Here is an 18910-nt window from a genome sequence, read left to right as displayed (position 1 = left end):
AAAATTATCGCCGTGTAACGACCCGGCTCGGATAATCGATCGCGATTTTCTTTCACGCGGAAACTTCAACCGCGTCTGAACGTTTATGCAAATCGTCTGCAGCCTTTAAAAGGCCGAAATTAGGTTAGCCTCGTGGTGATCTAACGATTCCGCCGTCACGAAACCCTCGCTCCTTATTTCTCTACGTCGTAAACTCATTTAGGTTAAACGGATTTTCATGGAAGCCTCCAGCACACGCTGTGCTTTCCACCATTGTAATAAAGAACCATACCTTTTTTTAAATATTTTAAAGTATCAAGTTTATCCACGATAGATGCGAAGACCACAGGCAAAGTACATCACGTTTCTGCTTTTTCTTACAAGGGAGTAATTTTAAAACGAAGAGGACACTCTTCGTTTGCCTTTCGTTGGCATTTTTGTGTCTTTTAATATTCTTGGTTTTTTTCTGCAAACCTTCTGAATTTATTATCATCTTTTTTTGGGTTTCATACATTGTTTCCTTTTTCAACTGTAGCGGCACATGATTCAATGGAAGACTCGAATCGGGAGAGACTCATATTTTTGTGCCTTGAAGTGTCAACGTTGTTTTGGTTTGTTAGATTCAAAGGTAAACGAACTCCGGACAAAATATTATCGCTTTTATTTGGAATCGTCAACCGGAGTTACATTGGAATTTTTTATAATACCACCGGTCGATACAAATAGACGAACGCACTCTCTAAAACAATCATTATACCGAGTTATTATAGGGAGTCATACAGTTGAATAGCGAGCTTAGTATTCAACAGTAGCATTGAGCGTATATTTTAATATACACTGACTATTACAATTTTATCACTCGTCTCTTTAATAACCCAACACGTCTAATAAACCACCTCACAACTATAATACACGAAACGCTTCTTTTCAGATGTTAGTATTACAATGAGAAAAGTGTGCGAAAATGGAATTATCACGCACATTTCCTGTGATTTTTCCGTGTAATTTAAGCGCTATGTACGTAATCGTGGCTCGGTGGAAATCGAACGAAACACAAGTGTTTGAGGTATGTGGACCAGAGAATGACAGTATCGAGGTTGGAACTTGCTCGTATTCCCAGTGGCGGTTGAAAACGGCACGCGAAACTGAAACTACGTGGGTACACGTATTATTGCATTTGAAACTATGCCGTGTTCGTGAAAGATATTTTCGTAATAACAAGACGACAGTTGCAGTTAGTATCTCGATTCGTACACCGGAGGCTGGCTAAGCGTCGCCATTTGCTACAGGTTGCCAGTAGCGTTCCAACGATGATAGCGTCTAATTAGAACACTAACTCGCGAATTCCTTTATTAGAATCGCTGTCTAACGACGCAAGCGTGGCAAATGATTGTACGATTTTATCGAAAACCGACGAGAAACGCGCATTGCATAGAAGGCAAACGATTTCGAATAATCTACATTGCTTCCGATAATTTTCGTCTATATTCGTAACGAAATCAACTTCTAGCATTTGTCTCTTATTTTAGAGGCGAAGTGAGACAAATGAAAGAGCTAAATGCGAAAGACAGAGAGGAAGAGATTAAATTAGAGTCGAACGAGGAAGCAAAAGTAAAGGCTTTAATTTCGAGTCGACAGGAAAAAAATATAATTGCTAACGATCCACGTTTGGCTGGCTGTTAACAAACGTTTCTCGGTATGCGCTGCTTCGCAATCAACAGCTTGGAGTAGCGTAGAACAGTTCAAATCGAGCACGCCTCGTTAACCATTTTCGGTTTTTGCTTTCTACCCGAATGAACCGAGCATCGAGCATCTTTCGAGGACGATGCCAACGACCTAACCGGAGCGAGAATCGGTAGCCGACGTAATTGCCCTTGCTTCGAACTGCTTTGTTCTCTCTAATCGACATTAACATTGCCTTGATGTTCGTCAATCTGACGGATAGACGGTGAATTCCGTTTGACGCACCTACTGTTGGAATGCGAGCCTCCAACAGTTTGGAATCCGGCCATTTTACGCTACAATAGTAATTGTAAGCTCGATCGTGACATCAGACGGACGTCATAGCTCACCGGATCACGATCCTGACAGCTTACGTTCAACGATGCTTCCGATAAATTTACTAATCGGATAACGAAATTAATTAAGATTCGATCGAAGACTATCTACGAGAGAAAGTTCTGGTAATTCCATGATCGTTATTGATTTGTAACTTGAAATGGAATTATCTGTTATGCTAGATTAGATGGAAAGTTTTCTTGTTTTTGTTCTTCGAAAGAAAAGAAATCGATCTTTCTCGATACTTCTGTGCATAGTGACAAATGCGTCATGATAATTTTCTGTTCTTGGCCAGACAAAAGGTTACATTTTTACAGACGCCTTTAACATGATTTATCGATTGATACTATCAAGTACATTCAAGTAATCGTTTAATCATTTTTACAGCCATTTTTTTTTCTATTGACCACCGTTTATTGTAAATCCTCGACTAAGATAGTAAATGTACAAACAAAACCTCTCGTCAGATTAGCAGTTAAGCTAATTGATAAAAATATTTGTTATTCTTGTGCAAGCTTGCAAGCTCTTGCAAGCTTCTGATAAATAGTTATACTATAACAGATAAAGCTTAATCTAACGTAATTAAGATTAATCTCTACAATGTAAGATGACTCGTGAGTCGCTACATCTTTTTTCTTTTTTATTAGATATCGCGTAACAAAGTTAAGATTCAAGGAAAGAGCCACTCATTCGAGTGGTAACATTTTTTCGTTCCAAGGAAATCCACAAGCGAAAGGTTCGACCCTTCGAACGCTTGAGCGAAATGGTAGGTTAACTGGCAAACGTACGTACGAGTGGAAGGTTTGCAGAAAAACGGAAGATCGGTTTTTGAGAACGTTCAGCTGCGACGAGTTTCGTTCGACTACGGTAAAAACCTCTTTTGTAAGATAGAAGGAAAAGGGGAGAGAAGCTTTCACGGAGTTGCTAGGCGAGCTTGTCGAGCAGCAGAAGTGCGTGAACAGCGTAGACCTGGATTCAAGTGGTGTCGAGGCAGTGCGTTTTAATTATGGCCAGCCTGCTTTTCTAACCTTCGTCAAGCACGTCGTGCTATTAGACCCGAGATTATTCCTACTAATTATCTTAATTACGCGTGCCTGCAAACGGTACAGCTAAGCTAAAACCGGCGACCGCGTATAATTTGGCAATTTCGAGTTGAATAAAAGCCACAATACGAGATAAACACGTAATTTTTTCCCTCCCCATGTACACCCCTCTCTTATAAGTTTTAGGACGCTTATAGAAGGTCAGGTAACCGTCAAACGTTATGAGCAGAATACTTACTAGAATCTCTATGAATTATTATGGTAACTGAAATTTTATATGAATTAAGAGAGCGAAAGGTTGTACGAACTTCGATAAGCGAAGGGTCCATAGATTCAATGTTGTAATACAAATTTTTATCACCAATGAGATTTTATTATCTCTTGCTCGCGTCTTGTATTTCAAATCCATTGCTACTTGTAGCACTTAGCATAGCTGTATCTTTTATGATGGGAGAATGAAAGTTTTCGAAAGGAACGATACGTTTTAATTTATATGATATTTCACTAGCCATAAGTCAAGTAAAACGACAAGAGCCTAAAGTTTCAACGTTGAGTTACAAGCCACTAAGCTCGTAGTAGATAAGATTTTACTTCGATATTACTTTTCCTGCATTATAACGGCGCTGCAATGCAAAAAGTTTCTTAATTACGCGTTTCTCGGACCCCGTTGTGATCTATTCACGGCTAGAAGATATAGTATTTTAAAGCGGTGTATATTGCCATCCCGCTGACCATTTTCACGTTAAATACACATTGTCGATGTCGATTTTAATAGGACATTAGCCAAAGTGGATTAAATTTATCGCGTTGAATATGCTGCGCGCATGGCTTCATATTCCACTTTCGTTATTCTCGTGTCATTTATTGGGATATAAAAATATTGGAAAAAATTTGAGAATTTCGTATTTCAATTTTTTTGTTGTCGGTTTCATATTTGAAATGGAAGTACTTTGAATGTGAAAGTACGTACAACGCTCATTCCAGGAATACAGCCGCGTTAAAATTCTCCGATATTAACGGGCTATCGATCCAAGAACGGTTGCCAAGCATCGTCGTAAACGGTGAATAAAATTTTCCCCTATTTACGAAGCTCCGATCAATCGATCGTCGACCAAGTCAACCGAAATTTTGTCGCGAAAAATCGATATATCACGATCTCCGCGACGCTCGAGTTTCCGGAGACGCGAAACTCAACTCGGGGATCGACGAAACAACGTTTTATCTCGCAGAATATCTCACCCCGTTTTCGGCGAGCGATCGTGCTCGTCATTCAGACGCACTTCCACCCCCTTGAATAAGCGGCAGGCTGCGTTGCACGATCCCTCGAGCATCGTGCAACATTTTTCATCGGTAGCTTATAAATATCTTCGTCTTTCCGTGGTTTCTTCCTCGTTTCTCTAGCCGTGCTTAGCTACAAAGAAATTGACGGTCGAGACGAAGCTCTCCGTTTCATCCGATGATATACCGTGATGCATGCAAGGTATTTTTCAATCGTGTCGATTGTACGATTTCTACTCGTCAATAGTTGAGAATTATCGCTTGGAGTGTGAATTTAAAGTTTAATCTCTCGCGCGTCTCGAGGAACGAGTTTCATTGAAAGAGAGGAAAGTGTCGGATAGCCGTGTCTTCCACTTCTATTTTAACGAGCTAGCGAGAAATAAATATGCATAAAGTCTTTTTTCCTTGTCCTTCGCTAGACGTCTAGCAAATTATTATTCACAGAGTCGCCCAATTTTCACGTCAATTGTTTACTGTCAACTATTCAGCCTTAAAGAAACGTCACCTACGTATATTTGCTCGACGGCCTGACACGGATACATTTTTTACTCACCGTTAATGAACAGTTTTAATTGGAACAGCCATTTTACTGTACATCATTCGCGAAATGGTACGCATGTACAACCACTACGAATTGCACTGGTAGCTACACCGACGGCTGTCGAAATGGTCGAAAAAGAAGGAAACAGTGGCAGTTCGGTAATTTTGCTTGACTTTGTTATTAGAACGACCTCGCGTTCGAATATTTTCGCTATCTACCGATTAATTTTTCGAACTGCTGACATTTCTATTCCCGGTTCGCGCGAGATTCTATCACGGCCGTATTTAATTTTATATCTAGCAGCTGTACCTACAAAACTGGCCGCGCCAATTTCCATTTGAGAGGCGGTGTGGCCTTTAGAGACAGTTTTTAGTCGAAAATATGAATTGCAAAACTTATATATACACTGGACCGCGTCGAACGCGCTGGCGAGCCACTGTGGAAATTGGACTTTTCGAGATTGCGAGTCTCCTGCTCAAGGAATATCCATGAAAAATTCCTCGGCGCGTAGATGCATCGGAAAAAGCATTCGATTCTTGTCAATCGAATCTAATTCACTTTTACCTTTCCATCGTTCTTAATTAAATCCTAGCCTGACGGATATCAGAGCGAAGGGGAAAAGTCGGGAAAGATCGACGCCGGCAACTTTACAATCGTTTCGAACCGTTTTCTTTTGTCGCTCTTTGCATTTCAATTTCCGCCGCTCGGAGCAATTTTTCCTATTCTCGTCTAACTTCGGACAGCGTACGCGAAGTTTGTTCGCCGAAACACCAAGCGTCCGGAAGGCAGCAAAAAGATCCACAGGGGAGAGCAAGGGGCAGAATTGAAACACACGAGAGCGAAGAAGGATTCGGGACGTGGAAGTGCATAAAGGTTGGCAATCTTCACAGTTTTACCGAGAAACCGCCACCAACGTTATTCCGGAATTACAGTGGACGCGCGTTATTCCGACCGTAGCCACTTTCCTGGCACAATGTTACGTCTAAGCTAGAGACGCCTTTGTCCGGGCGAATTCTTCACAGCTAACGAAAACCCTTCAGCGTAGCCGACCATCTCATTTTCCTCGCATGAGATTCTGCTGCAACCCCGACTCACGGCTTGTCTGACTCCAAGACCCGGTGTAATGAGCTGCCAGACATTGCTTCAGACTCACTTAGAACCGGCCCAACGAAATATCTCAGAACAACGACTACCAACTGTCCCTCACAATATACAGACACGGAGCTGACCTCTCTGGCTTCAACGAAACGTAATTCGTGCTTTTTACGTACATGCTGCTACGCATAGGTCCTGATAAAACAACGGGGTTAAATGAAAGAGAAAAATGTTATTCGCGTAAGGGTGATGTTTCGAACCCGTGTGTTGCAGCAATAAATGACAAATTCTAGGCGACGATCGGCGAGGGATATAATGTATATTTATTGAAATAATTCGTTGTCTCTATTATTCTAATGCAAGTAACGAATGGCAATTTCTTCGCACCGTGCAATTTCAATGTTTGTTACTAAACATAACGGGGCAATGATCACGAACGAGAAATTAAATTTTTCCATTTTCACAGGGCATAGATGACATATTGCGTACTCGCGTATGTCGCGACAATTATTCGAAGAACGTGCTTTCATTTAATTTCATGGTATTCCAACTATGTTGATTTACCGGATGGACTGTTGCGTACTGAAAATTTAATTAGAATCGCATTGCCTGGTCGCGTGTTGTGCTTTCGATAATAATGCATGCGCGGGTTAATTAATTTGCAGTCCCGAATGCGCGACTGTTTAGCATTACGTGTGTAACGACGCTTTCCCCTGTGCCCGAGTTCCGGCTATTCTCTTTCGTTCCCGGCAATTTGTTCAATGCCTATCGGAAAGTACAATGCGTTTTACGCATTCCACGAACCAAGGAAATAAAATATTATTTGAAAAATACATGTACAGCTTTTGGAAAAAGAAATCTATTTTAATAGACTTGTTAGATTTATATCTATTATCTCTCTGTTTTTTTTTTTTTTTTAACGGATCCGATATAGCGTTGGTTATTAATTTTCATTTATATGATTTACCAAATGACCCGCTCAGAAGCCATACTGATCAACTCCATGAATGGAAAAATAAAGCAACGCGATGGTGTTTCGAGTATTTTTTAACGTTTACTTAAAAATTTTACAATTATTTATATCATCTATGCGAATAAGCTTGTGAAAATAAATTAGTTATCGTTTTAAAAATCTTACGAAAAGATAAATATAAATAAATGCGATATGACAGATAAATATTACTTGAAAATCATATTTTAATTTCAATATATTCTTTATATTTATATTGATCGATTATATGACGTATATACCTTCCTGTATTTTTTTTTTTTTTTTTTTTTTTTAACGAATATAATATAGAATTGATTATTAGCTTTTGCTGATATGATTTTTGAGATAACAATGGACGAATCTTGGTGCGTATGTTCATTGAAAAATGCGGGTCTGCGTCGAATGAAAGTCGAGTTGCAAAGGGTGGATGCAGGAAGGACAAGGAGAGGATTATCCCTGAAAAGAGTTGTGAGACAAAGTCCTATGGAGTAGCGAGCTACAACCGCGAACGAGGGCTAATAACCTAGGAAGTTAATTACGGCCGTAAACTGCAAGGGGGTTGTTTGACTATCCCTTCGTAGCAAGGGTGGCTGACATAACGTGGCCTCGTTATAACAGAGCCGCGCTAATCCCTCGTCTCGCATTGCCCTTTCGAAGCGATCGCACATCGTGAAAAACACCATCTCGCCCTGCGTGCAGCAAATCTATGGAAATTAACTCGAAACCCCGACTTAACCTAAGGCTAACCGCGCGCTAACGCCTGCAACTCTTTCCCATAATTATTATCCATGTTCAAACTTCATTTTGTGATCTGATTCTTTAATACGTTTATCTTCTAAGTTCGTAAATTCGATCGGAGATTAAAGCTCCGATCGAACCAAGTAATTTGAGATGTTTTTATCAAACATAAGGATTCGTTGAGGAACATGTATCAATTCTAACATAGGCTTAGTTATAATTTATTTCTAACTTATATTCTCGAAGCTTTGATCGTAACAGACATCATGAATTACGAGTATTAAATAAAAATTAACGCGTACGAGTCTCACTGAGGATAGATCAACGGATGATTCTACTTAAAGCTTCAGTTTAAAAGGTGATTATAAAGCTCTCACAGAGAATACTACTTACCGCAATTATTTTGTCCTACAAGATTAATTGCAGGGATGGAAAAATGGCTAGAAAGTTTGGTATAGTTATTTCTATGGTAAATAATGAAACAACCGCGATTAAAACACGGTCCGAAAAAAGTGAAACATGGTACTGAAGAGACTGATAACTACGAGGGAAGAACGAATGTTTACAGTATGAATAATTCATTGTTTCGGTGAAATTGCCCCCGGCACCGGTATGAACAATGAATGAATGCAGTTCGCAATAAGCCAAGAAGAAAATTACACGCAGAAATAATGCTATGGCGAAACTTTGTTCCTGTGGCGCGGTGCCGGTTCTACACGAGTACCATGTTAGTCCTTGCTTGTTGCGAAATCTACGGGCATGTATCTTCAAGCGTAAATCACGAGCAGAAGTATTGCATTCAGCCATTATTACTGAGAATTTGTTCTATCCGCGTTATTAAACGACAGAGAACCATCATAATCTCAAGCATTAATTAAGCTTAAACGAAAGTTCTAATTAAACGAAGAAAAGTTTCTTGTTTACCAGGTATAGTACGCCTCCTTGTGTACCAACTATTCGTCTTTTTTCTTTCGTCTCTGGTGTTTGCCTGGAAGAAATCTACATATAGATGTTTGATAATGGAAAAAGATCACTTTTCTGACAAAAATCGGATACTGGACCGTGGTTCCGGAATCGACGCGGACCATGTTCTATTTCAGCGATGTATCGTTGGCCGCGTACCACCAAAACAATGCGTGTCAGAAAACATTTTTGGGACCGATCCGGAAAACGTTTCCTTTATCCGTGGCGCGCGAGCCGGATTGATCGGTGAAAAAAATAGGCTGTGACTCGCTTTTTCCCCTAGCTGGACAGCGATATCATTCAAATTTGATGAATATTGACAGTCGGTAGGCGCTCTGGTTGATTATCTTTATGCGCGGTTTGTTTTACAAACCAACGTTGCTAATGGCGTGCGTGCACACCAGAAACCGATTGAAAATTTCAGCGTTATCGAAGTTTGAAATTTTGATAAATCGTTCCGTATTCATTGCGTGGATCCAAAAAGGAAACTGGGTCACGTCACACTTTAACCGTCAAAAAGAGAAAAAAAAATTGATAAAACCCTGTCAATTCCTCGATTGACTTTCGTCCGACTCTTTATTCCCATGTGAATAATACCGATGGCTGGTTCAGTTGCTTTTCTTTTCTTCTCAATTATGAAGAATTGTTATCAAGGGTGCCGATTATAAAAATTCTGTTTCCAATACGATGTATGGAAATAGCTTGCACATAGAGCTTTCAATCTATTGTGGCGTGCTACATTTTATAGAATGTTGTGTCATTCTTTTGTCGTTACGCGTTCTTCTCGTTGAGTATCTCTATTTGAATTTGAAACTAACATTGTTCGCTAATAAATTTTACTCCTCTTTTTCATCGAAACAATGCGATTTCGATTACCTGTTTTGATAAATACCCGTATCGGTTCGATATCGCGGTTTAGAAAACGTATCTCCATCTGGCAAAATCGTCCAGTTTAACGAAAATAATCTTTTATCATTTATATAGATTCTTTAATTAATTAACATCGAGTTAATAGATAGCAATTAGAATAGAATCATGGTACTTGGAAATTTTACAAGAATCACGCATTTTCGCGTCGTTAATAATCGATTCCCTACAGATACAAAAAAGGGAGAAGATTACAGTGACGCAGATAAATGGCGAATTTATTCGCGACGGCGGATCTCGGGCCTTAAATTGGCCTCGGTAAGAAGAAAGTAAGAAACTGATCTGCTAGAGCGTAGCTGGCCGTATAATTAGTCGGGACACGACAGAAACGAAACCGGCACGCATAAATGTCTTGAACACGCAAGGTCGTGCGGTTCTAGGTGTTTATCGTCTTTCGAGTAGCTCGACACTTCGAGGAATCTTATCGTGAGTTGCATTCTGTGCAATGTACTCCACTCATTGAAAAGCTTGCGATTTTTCACGATAAGAAATCGAAGCTTCGATGTGTTCTTCAACAAAAGGAAGCTATCAAGTGTGAAAAAATGTTTGAAGATATAAAAAAGTATAGAAAACAATTTCGATATGGAAAGTTTCTTCCTCGGGAAAAATCAGAAGGCAAAAAAACATAAATTGATATGGGGTCTATGATAAAAGTCAAGTATCTATCTATCTTCTCGTTATCGTTGACAGCTACTCGAAATGGTATTGTCTTTGATTAATTGAATAAAAAAATTTAACAAATGCGATTTCAGATAATCGAAATGTACAGGTACATAGATAATTAATATCGCAGCGTACTATAAAAAGCCGTCCGTGTTCCTCTTGGTTCAGTAGTCTATCATGTTTCGACTAACGATCACGTTGTGTTTCTTATTGGTCGCGCTAAGCGCGGCAGTAAACGTGAACTGGTACAAGAATGCCATCGTGTACCAAATCTACCCGAGGAGTTTCAAAGACAGCAACGGAGATGGTATCGGTGATTTGAACGGTATCACCAGCAAGCTGGAGCATATTAAGGACATCGGTGCCACTGCTCTCTGGCTATCACCAATTTATAAGAGTCCACAAGTTGATTTCGGCTACGACATCTCCAACTTTACCGACATCGAACCCACTTACGGAACTCTAGCGGATTTCGACAGACTGGTAGCCAAGGCCAAGTCCCTCGGGCTCAAGGTGATCCTGGACTTCGTGCCTAATCATAGTTCTCCCGAGCATCCCTGGTTCAAGAAGAGTATTCAAAGGATCAAGCCGTACGACGAGTACTACGTCTGGCGCAACGCCAAGATAGTCAACGGGACCAGAAAACCGCCAAACAACTGGTTGAGTTGCTTCGGAGGCTCGGCTTGGGAGTGGAACAACGTCCGCAAGCAATACTATCTGCATCAGTTCGCTGTAGGTCAACCAGATTTTAATTATCGCAACAAAGGTTTGAATCAAGAGATACTGAATGTGTTCACATTCTGGATGAACCGCGGGGTTGATGGTTTCCGCATTGACGCCATCAATTACATGTTTGAGGATATCAATTTTAGGGATGAACCGAGCTCAAACAGAACCGATGTCCCTAAAGACGATTACGACAGTCTGATTCATATTCACACGATGGATCAGAACGAAAACTACGGAACGCTCAGCAGCTGGAGAAAGCTGATGAACGACCACTCCAACCGTACCAAATCCGATCCTAAGCTAATTCTCTCGGAAGCATACACCACTCACGATCGTACCATCAAATACTACAGCGCTGGCTCCAATGTTCCCTTCAACTTTATGTTCATCTCGTCACTGAACAACAAATCTACCGCGCTGGACTACAAAAATCTGATAGACAGTTGGGTGAAAACCGTGCCGCGTGGCAACGTGCCGAATTGGGTCGTGGGCAACCACGATAACCATCGCGTGGGGTCCAGATTCGGCACTGAACGAGCTAATATGATTGTCCAAATGGCGATGCTCCTACCTGGTATAGCGGTTATTTACAACGGAGACGAAATCGGAATGGTAGACAGACCATTCACGTACAAGGAGACTGTAGACCCAGCCGGTTGCAACGCTGGTCCTGACAGATACTTCCTGAAATCCAGAGATCCAGCAAGAACACCGTTCCAATGGGACAATACCACCAGCGCTGGATTCTCCAATAGTACGAAAACCTGGTTGCCTGTGCATCCCAATTATAAGACCTTGAACCTGGCAGCCGAGAAGAAAGCAACTAGCTCCCCATATCAGCTGTTCAAACAGTTAATGAACATAAAGAAACGACAAGTAATTGCAAGGGGCTCCTTAAACGTTGCAGTATTAGATAAGCAGGTTTTGGGTATTACTCGTACTCTAGGAAGCGAAACTGTAATCGTTACGCTCAATTTCGGTAGTGAACCTGCCACTGTAAATGCTAGAGCTTCCTTGCCAGTTCCTCCTGCCATGGTAGTTCATGTTGCTGATGTTGATTCCTATCCTCGTCCAGGTACCATGGTTTTCACCGATTCGATAACTATTCCTGCATCTTCCTCCGTCATATATACCTCTCCTAATATATATCGTTCCATGAATGAGTAAATTTTGATTTTGCATTTCTTTACGGCTTTTAGCAACGTTTACGAATCACCTGTACCATGTTATTAATGTATTGACGATCAATTTTTAATAAACCTTATTCTATTTATTTCATTTGTATGGTGGTAATTTTTTAATTCTGCAGTTCCATTTAAATCTATTTCGGTGTTATTTTTCAGCATTTTTTCCATCTCTACGTAGAATTATTCGCCGATAAACCTCGGTTCGAAGTAGACAATAAACTTCCGACGCTTCCCTGCAGCTTTTATGAAAATTTAACGAACCTCCAGCATCACAAGTAGCGAACTTCCATAATTATTTGCGCCAGAAATGGCAAAACTACGCGAATATTAAATGCAAAATCCTGTTAACAAGATCACGACTGTTTAAAACAAAGTGGTTAATTGTACATTACAATTTTTATCGCATCGCACCGTCGCTGTTGTACGCTCGTCCGATTAAAAAGCTCAATCTCTGCTCGCGCGCGCAATATCAAGCCTCGCGATTTTTTACCGCACATCCGTTCCCTGCTGCGACATTCCAATGAATAAATCAATGACTACATTTTTAAAACGCGACGAATTACGTTGGTTTCGTATCGTCAGTGAATCGCAAATTTCGCCGCATTTTAAACGACGGCCCTTGACGGGGAGAAAAGTCGTTAAAGTATAAATTTAGAATCGACCGCGAGCTAAATCAAGGTATCCGATAAAAATAATTAATTAGAAACGCAGCTGATGGCGAGTATTTCCAGTCGAATTTTCCATGCCGTAAATTATGGATGAATCAGACGCGGTTAAAATAGACTTTCTCTGTTCTCTTTTCTTTCACCGATTTCCTCAGCTACGAAGAAAAAGCATCGCGGCTGTCGATCCATAGCTCGTTAATTAATTGTCCATTTACGGATTTAATGTGACTGCATTATTTAGCGCGGCAGAACTCATTCATGAATTTTCGAATATTCATAGAATAATTACATCGTGGTGCTCTCAAGCCGCGGGAAGAGACGATCGTGGTAGAGATTTTATCTTCCGTGGTAATGTCCCAATTAAAAGTACCGCGATACCTGGAATTCGCTGGATTCCATGGGACGAAAAAGAAAAAGAATTAGTTCGCCAACTTGGTCCGTTAATTCCTAGCATAATCCGAAGTTCTTTCGGTTATTCCTTGAGAAGCAGCTTCCTTCACTTCCGGAAATTGTTATCTTCGAACGTTTCTCCATTTGAGCGTTCGCCCTCTGTCAGATTTCATAGTCAAACCCTTGACTCGTAAAGTGCACCGTTTTCAGGTAGTTAATGACGTTAGCAGGGTAGAATAAACCATTCGAATAAGTCGTGTCGCGTGAATCGCAGCTAACAACCTTGGTAACAACAGACTCAATTCCTAGAAATATTCCGTCAAGTTGGTAGAGAGAAAGTGGAGAGCATTGTTTGGTCGTTCTCTGGAAGACGTAGCGAGTAAGAGGGGATGGGCGTGAGGGGTGGCGAGAGGCAGCATACCGTTGGAGGCCGTATACGCATACGAGTGCCTGAGTGGAAATTCTCAAGTTTTCATGCAGACAGCCTCCAGTGTGCACCACCGCGGCGCTGCACCAATCACGTTGAGTGCACATTCTTCAACCTATCCTCCTGTCTCTTGTTCCCGTTATTTCTCTTCCTCTTTCAGACGTCGCCGAGACACTTGGAAAAGGTGCGCCCTCGCGCACACCATCGACTTCATTTGTATACACACGTTGTATGTATTCGCAACGTGCTTTCGCATCCCGTCGAGAATCGACGTAGACATCTTTTTCTCTTCTCTGATCTTTCTTTCTTTCTTTCCCTCCGGCCTCTGTTCTTCCGGCATACGAATTAAGCTGCCACTTCTCCACGATAGGATCAATCATCGGTGGTTTGTTTCTCTCTACCCTCTCAGGAGCTGAAGAACAGTTGTCGCGATAAATGATAAGGCGCGGTCGACCGATCCGCGAGTATTCCATTTGCGTTTCTGTCATGCCTCGTTCAATAGACCGTGCCTGATATGATGAACGAGAAGTTTGTCCTATTTTGATATTAACACGTGCATCGAGCATCTAATTTTCGTTATCTACGATGCTGATTGCATTCGTATTGTCACGAAAACAGTTACTCGTCGGTATAACGAAGAAAACGACGTTGATAACGACAAATTTAATCAGTTTTCGTCACTGGTCGTGAAGCAAAGTCATACCTCCACCCGTTGACGGAGTACCGAATAAGAAAGTCCTCGATTTTCGTGGAAGCACGCGAGCTATATTAAAACACTAGCCGACAAAATTTCATTCCCGGCTAGGTTGCATCGTAGTCATCGCTGGCGTTCCAGCGTGCGCCCAGCAATCTGTACCAAATATTTTGACGACGAACATCCTAGAAGTCTCATCTTATTTGCTGCGCGGTAACTCACAGGCTCTTAATTAATTCGCGGCCTCCTGCTGGGCTCCCTACTCCCTCGTCTTCCGGCGACATCCTTCTCTCTTTGCAGTCGCTTTCGGCGCCTGTTTCCTTCCTTTCGATCCACGGACCGTGAATTTTCGCGCACAACTCAGGTCGCCGTTTCAAAGGATTGTCCTGCGATGCAATACAAAGAAGGGAAAGAGAAAGAAGGACGTTGCATGGCGAAGGGTTGCGTATGTTTCACAAGTGTCACGTGAGAATCACGCGAACACCGACCTCTCCGCGTGTTCTTTAATTAATCCGTTAGGGAAGAGAATCGAATTTCGTGAGCGACGTCGCCGTCGTAACCCTCGGCTACGGTTATCGGGCGACGAACGTTGCCTCGTTAGCATAAGAGAGGCTGCATTATCATAAAATCGAAACACGTAACGAGCGAACTAAAAATAGCCAAACTCACCCCTGCTCGTCGCCTGAATTCTATTCGGGGGTGACTATTCTTGACTGGTTGAACGAGCCCCGTTGACCGATACAGTGTCGATATACCTGAAACGTTAATGTAACGTATAACCTCAAGATATTCCTTGCTCTTTAAATACTGAAAAAAACGAATTAATTGATTTAATAAGACATTAAAATTTATAATTAATACTCCCATACTTGACATACTATATATTATACGGAACATACAATAAACGATAAATGTACTTGTTTTCGATCAAATTGGTATTACATTTCAGCGTTTTATGTCATCTTCGTGAAACCATCCAGGAAGATGTACTTCTATTATTGTCGATCAATAGAAAACAATCATTATTTAGGTTAGGATAAATCGAAAGAAATCAGTTTCGAAAGGTTGAAGATCACGTTGTTTTTGTGTCACTCTGTACTACACGTACTTCACCGTCTCGCTTTAAAGGGGAATTTTCAATCAGCGTAGAATGCATCAGGACGATTATGGAGAGGAGCACGTGCTTCAGTGCGTTTCCAAGGATTCAGGGACGCCTTGCTCACGATTCAGCGATAAGCTATCGTTCCATCGGTAAATAGCGAACAGGGATCCCGATTGTTCTCCCCTGTTTGCCGGCGTGTGAAATGTCCCCCGTGAGAGCGTCGATCGAGTGTATTGGTTTTCCCGATCGCGACCGGGGGCAGGTCATCCTATATTGACCGGCGGATTTTATACTCGGCTCGAATCCAATTATCCTGAATAATTTATCGGCGAATCACAAACGTTAATGACATCGGGCCGAATTAAGCGAGCTTTCGAAAAGTGCGGCGGCGACCACCAGTACCGCGGGAGAATACGTTTCTGTCGCCAATTAGTATTCATGTCGCGGATAAAGTTCCCATTTTTACGTCGGACCGGCACGCCGGCCAGTTCGATTATACGCGTTGTACGGCTGTCGACGCGCATTTTCGAACCGGTGCCCACGATAACCGACCTCGCGTTCTCGCGTTTTTGATTGCTTTTCGATCGGCTACCATCGCACGCCATCCATCCCACCACTGAATCGTCCGCGTTTTCGCGATCATGCGTTTTTTCTATCAAATGTTCCACTCTGATGCTCTTTTTATCCATAATTGACTTTGAGTACCATCCTCTTTCGACTTGCCCGATCGAACGTCCGCCATATCTATCAAAGCTTTGTTTAGTTATCGCGAAATCGCGAGCAGTATTCTTCTTCTTGATCCTGGCTCGTTCATCGAGATCACTCATCATCTTGGCAAACCTATTCCGCCGAGGGTGCAAGAAGCTTCACAGAGCGAGGAAGCGATCGTTCAACGTCGTTGACAGGGCGGCGGCGCAAAAACTAGGCGACGGATGCACCGAGCGCGTTAAACGGGAAACACTTTAGCGGAATTCAGAGAAACCTGGCTTACTTCCCGAGGAAAACCGGTCTAAGTGGCTCCGAAATTCTAACAGACGCCGATGTGCCTAAAGTATTAGCTGCTATTTATCAGTTAACTTTCCGTTCTGGTCGACACCTCCCAGGGAATATCGCTTAGTCAGTGCTGGTCGGAGTTCGGGTCGGGACGCGAGGGGAAGCTAAGAATCGACCTCGAGAGGAAACTTTACCGTTCCGCGGAGATATATCTTTGGACTTCTTTCGTTTGACACCGCAGCGGAAGCTTGGTTCGGGAAGTTTTAATGATTCCTACCAGACTGTTCCCTTATACGTCAGGCAGATACTTCGAGGAACTGATGGATTTCTGCAAAACATAGGTTCAATTTTTTTCGAACCGTTTCTGTCCGAGAATGACGCATAAAAGAATTTACGTAAAACTCGATTTAATGCAACAATCAATTTATCAACCACAAGCGTGACAATATCTACTAATATTTATTACTCATCGAATGCTTTTCATTAAATTTATTTTCTAATTATTTCAAGATAAATTTTTTATTTCATTTCGTTTAGTTATTTTATTCGTGGACTCTTAATATACGAACTGTTTGTTTCCCAAAAAATGGAGATAAATATACAGTTTTGCTATAGACAGGTTTTTTAATCTACGAGCCCAACGAGGGAAAGTCAGCAAGCGATACTTCCACCGTGTGCGAATCCTCGCTTTGCCCACGCCATACGCTACAGTTAGTTTTGTTATATTTTATACTTTAACTTGAAATGTTTTCTATAATCCATAATATAACATTTCGCGTCACGCATTTTCTGTTTACCAGCACGAAACGGAATTGCTGGTTAATAAACAATTAAATCCACCAGCTTCAACCACGTTTAAACGATCCGCCAATGAATTTTCTCCTCCATTTCTATTTATTTCGTTACGTGAAATATTTCTTCCAAGTATTCTCTTCATAGGTGAATTCAGATCGAAGCGAATTCTAAATTGTCGATCTAAATTCATTCGGCAAATAGAACAGATTTTTTCCATCTGCGTTGAAAATACTCCGGGGAATCGAAATATCTCGCGGATACGCGATAACTAATAAAACGCGTCAGTGATTTTTCAGCAATTTCGCCGCGCGTAAATGTTTTCCTTTAATGAAATTCGATTTCTCTCTCGTCGCCTACCCCCTTTCTTTTACGCTCTAACTTTTGTGTTTACACGCCTCGACCCGCTGCATGCAATGGATAATAGTTGGCACGCACCGTTCGCTTCGTTTGCTCTTTCATTGAGTCTGTTTGCTCTGATAACAAAATATCGACATACATATTAGGTTGTCCGAAAAGTATCTTTCTTTTACAGACACGTCTTTTACAACAACGCATCTTTATACAAACCTGAAATCTAATCTGTCGAACGTTGTGATCTTTATTTTGATAGAACAAAATGGATCATACGTAATTCGATAAAATAATATAAAACGAAAAATATTGCGCATCCATTATTGTTTTATAAAACGAAAGAAACTTTTCGCGCGACCTAATATTTATTTATGCGAATTCAGAAGTGGATAATTTTGTAAAATTCAGTACGTATAGTATAGCGTTTCGGGCAGCATTCTGGTCATTTAATCACGCGTCAAGTTGATTGTACTCCAATGTCGTTGAACAAGTTTGCAAACCAAATATGACCACGACGTTAGTCGGTATGGGCACGTACAGTGTATCTAATTAGTCAGTTAATTAAAGATATTCAGTGGTGTTCTCGGTTGAACGTGGCAAGAAAATGAGAAACGGAAACGTGGCAACGATAGTATCAAACGTACCATTTTTAATTCGCCTGTCCGGCGTGTTTGCTTTATTCCTCTGGAGAAGTTAACGAACTTCCCTATCGCGTTAAAACATTATCAGTCGGAGGCTTTACAGCTCTGGCTCGTTGTAATGTCGTAAAGTAACTTCGAGTCGTGATATTGTCGCTGCGACGCTTTTATGGTTAATAGCGTGTCATTTAATTATCATAAACGCGACCGGGCCAGCGAGTTTCCAGCCGAGGAACTTTTGTTTTAAACGCTCTGTAACGAAGTTACGAACGTTCATTGAAACGTCTCTCTTTGAACGTCGCGTAGCCGATTGTCCCGCTCGAAACACGAACGAGCAACTTCCGACGAAGTCAGCCCACGATTTCGCTTTTCCTCTTTCCATTGCTTTAATCACGAATCGATGAATATTCCGTGTAATCACGAAACGTCCACCTTCCTCGTTCTCTTCTCAAGGTAATTTTTTACTTTTTATATAGAGGAAAAGCATAATACTTTGATTACTCATTTGATTGTAAAACTCTACGCCTTCGTGCATCTTCGAAATTTCTCACGAATACATAAAAATCCGCAGCCTAATTATCAGTTACTCTTGTTGATGTTGAACCGTGTCGGATTTTTTAATTAAATGTTACTACACTAGATAGTACACATAGAAGCCACTAT

The 18910-nt window shown here is 41.3% G+C and overlaps 2 protein-coding genes across 6 annotated transcripts in view; one reads left to right on the top strand and one right to left on the bottom strand.

Annotated features, from left to right (window-relative positions):
* The window catches only part of LOC100650649 (protein artichoke), a 175719-nt gene that overhangs the window by 30983 nt on the left and 125826 nt on the right, over positions 1–18910 (bottom strand). For 4 of the 5 annotated variants that reach the window (XM_048408227.1, XM_003397297.4, XM_048408226.1 and 1 more), the window contains one exon: positions 15038–15123. The exons of the other annotated variant lie outside the window; for it this stretch is intronic. The gene's annotated coding sequence lies outside the window, so the exon portion shown is untranslated. The remainder of the gene's footprint in view (positions 1–15037; positions 15124–18910) is intronic. 5 annotated transcript variants of the gene reach the window in all.
* Positions 10430–12283, top strand: LOC110119525 (alpha-glucosidase-like). Its single transcript, XM_048408229.1, has one exon. It carries the CDS (start codon positions 10454–10456, stop codon positions 12170–12172), a length of 1719 nt encoding a protein of 572 aa, XP_048264186.1. The 5' UTR covers positions 10430–10453; the 3' UTR covers positions 12173–12283.

The sequence above is a fragment of the Bombus terrestris genome, chromosome 8 (genome assembly GCF_910591885.1).
Source record: "Bombus terrestris chromosome 8, iyBomTerr1.2, whole genome shotgun sequence".
NCBI classification, from domain to species: domain Eukaryota; kingdom Metazoa; phylum Arthropoda; class Insecta; order Hymenoptera; family Apidae; genus Bombus; species Bombus terrestris.
The sequence above is the reverse complement of the archived record's forward strand: the minus strand, read 5'-3'. Positions and strand labels throughout refer to the sequence as shown.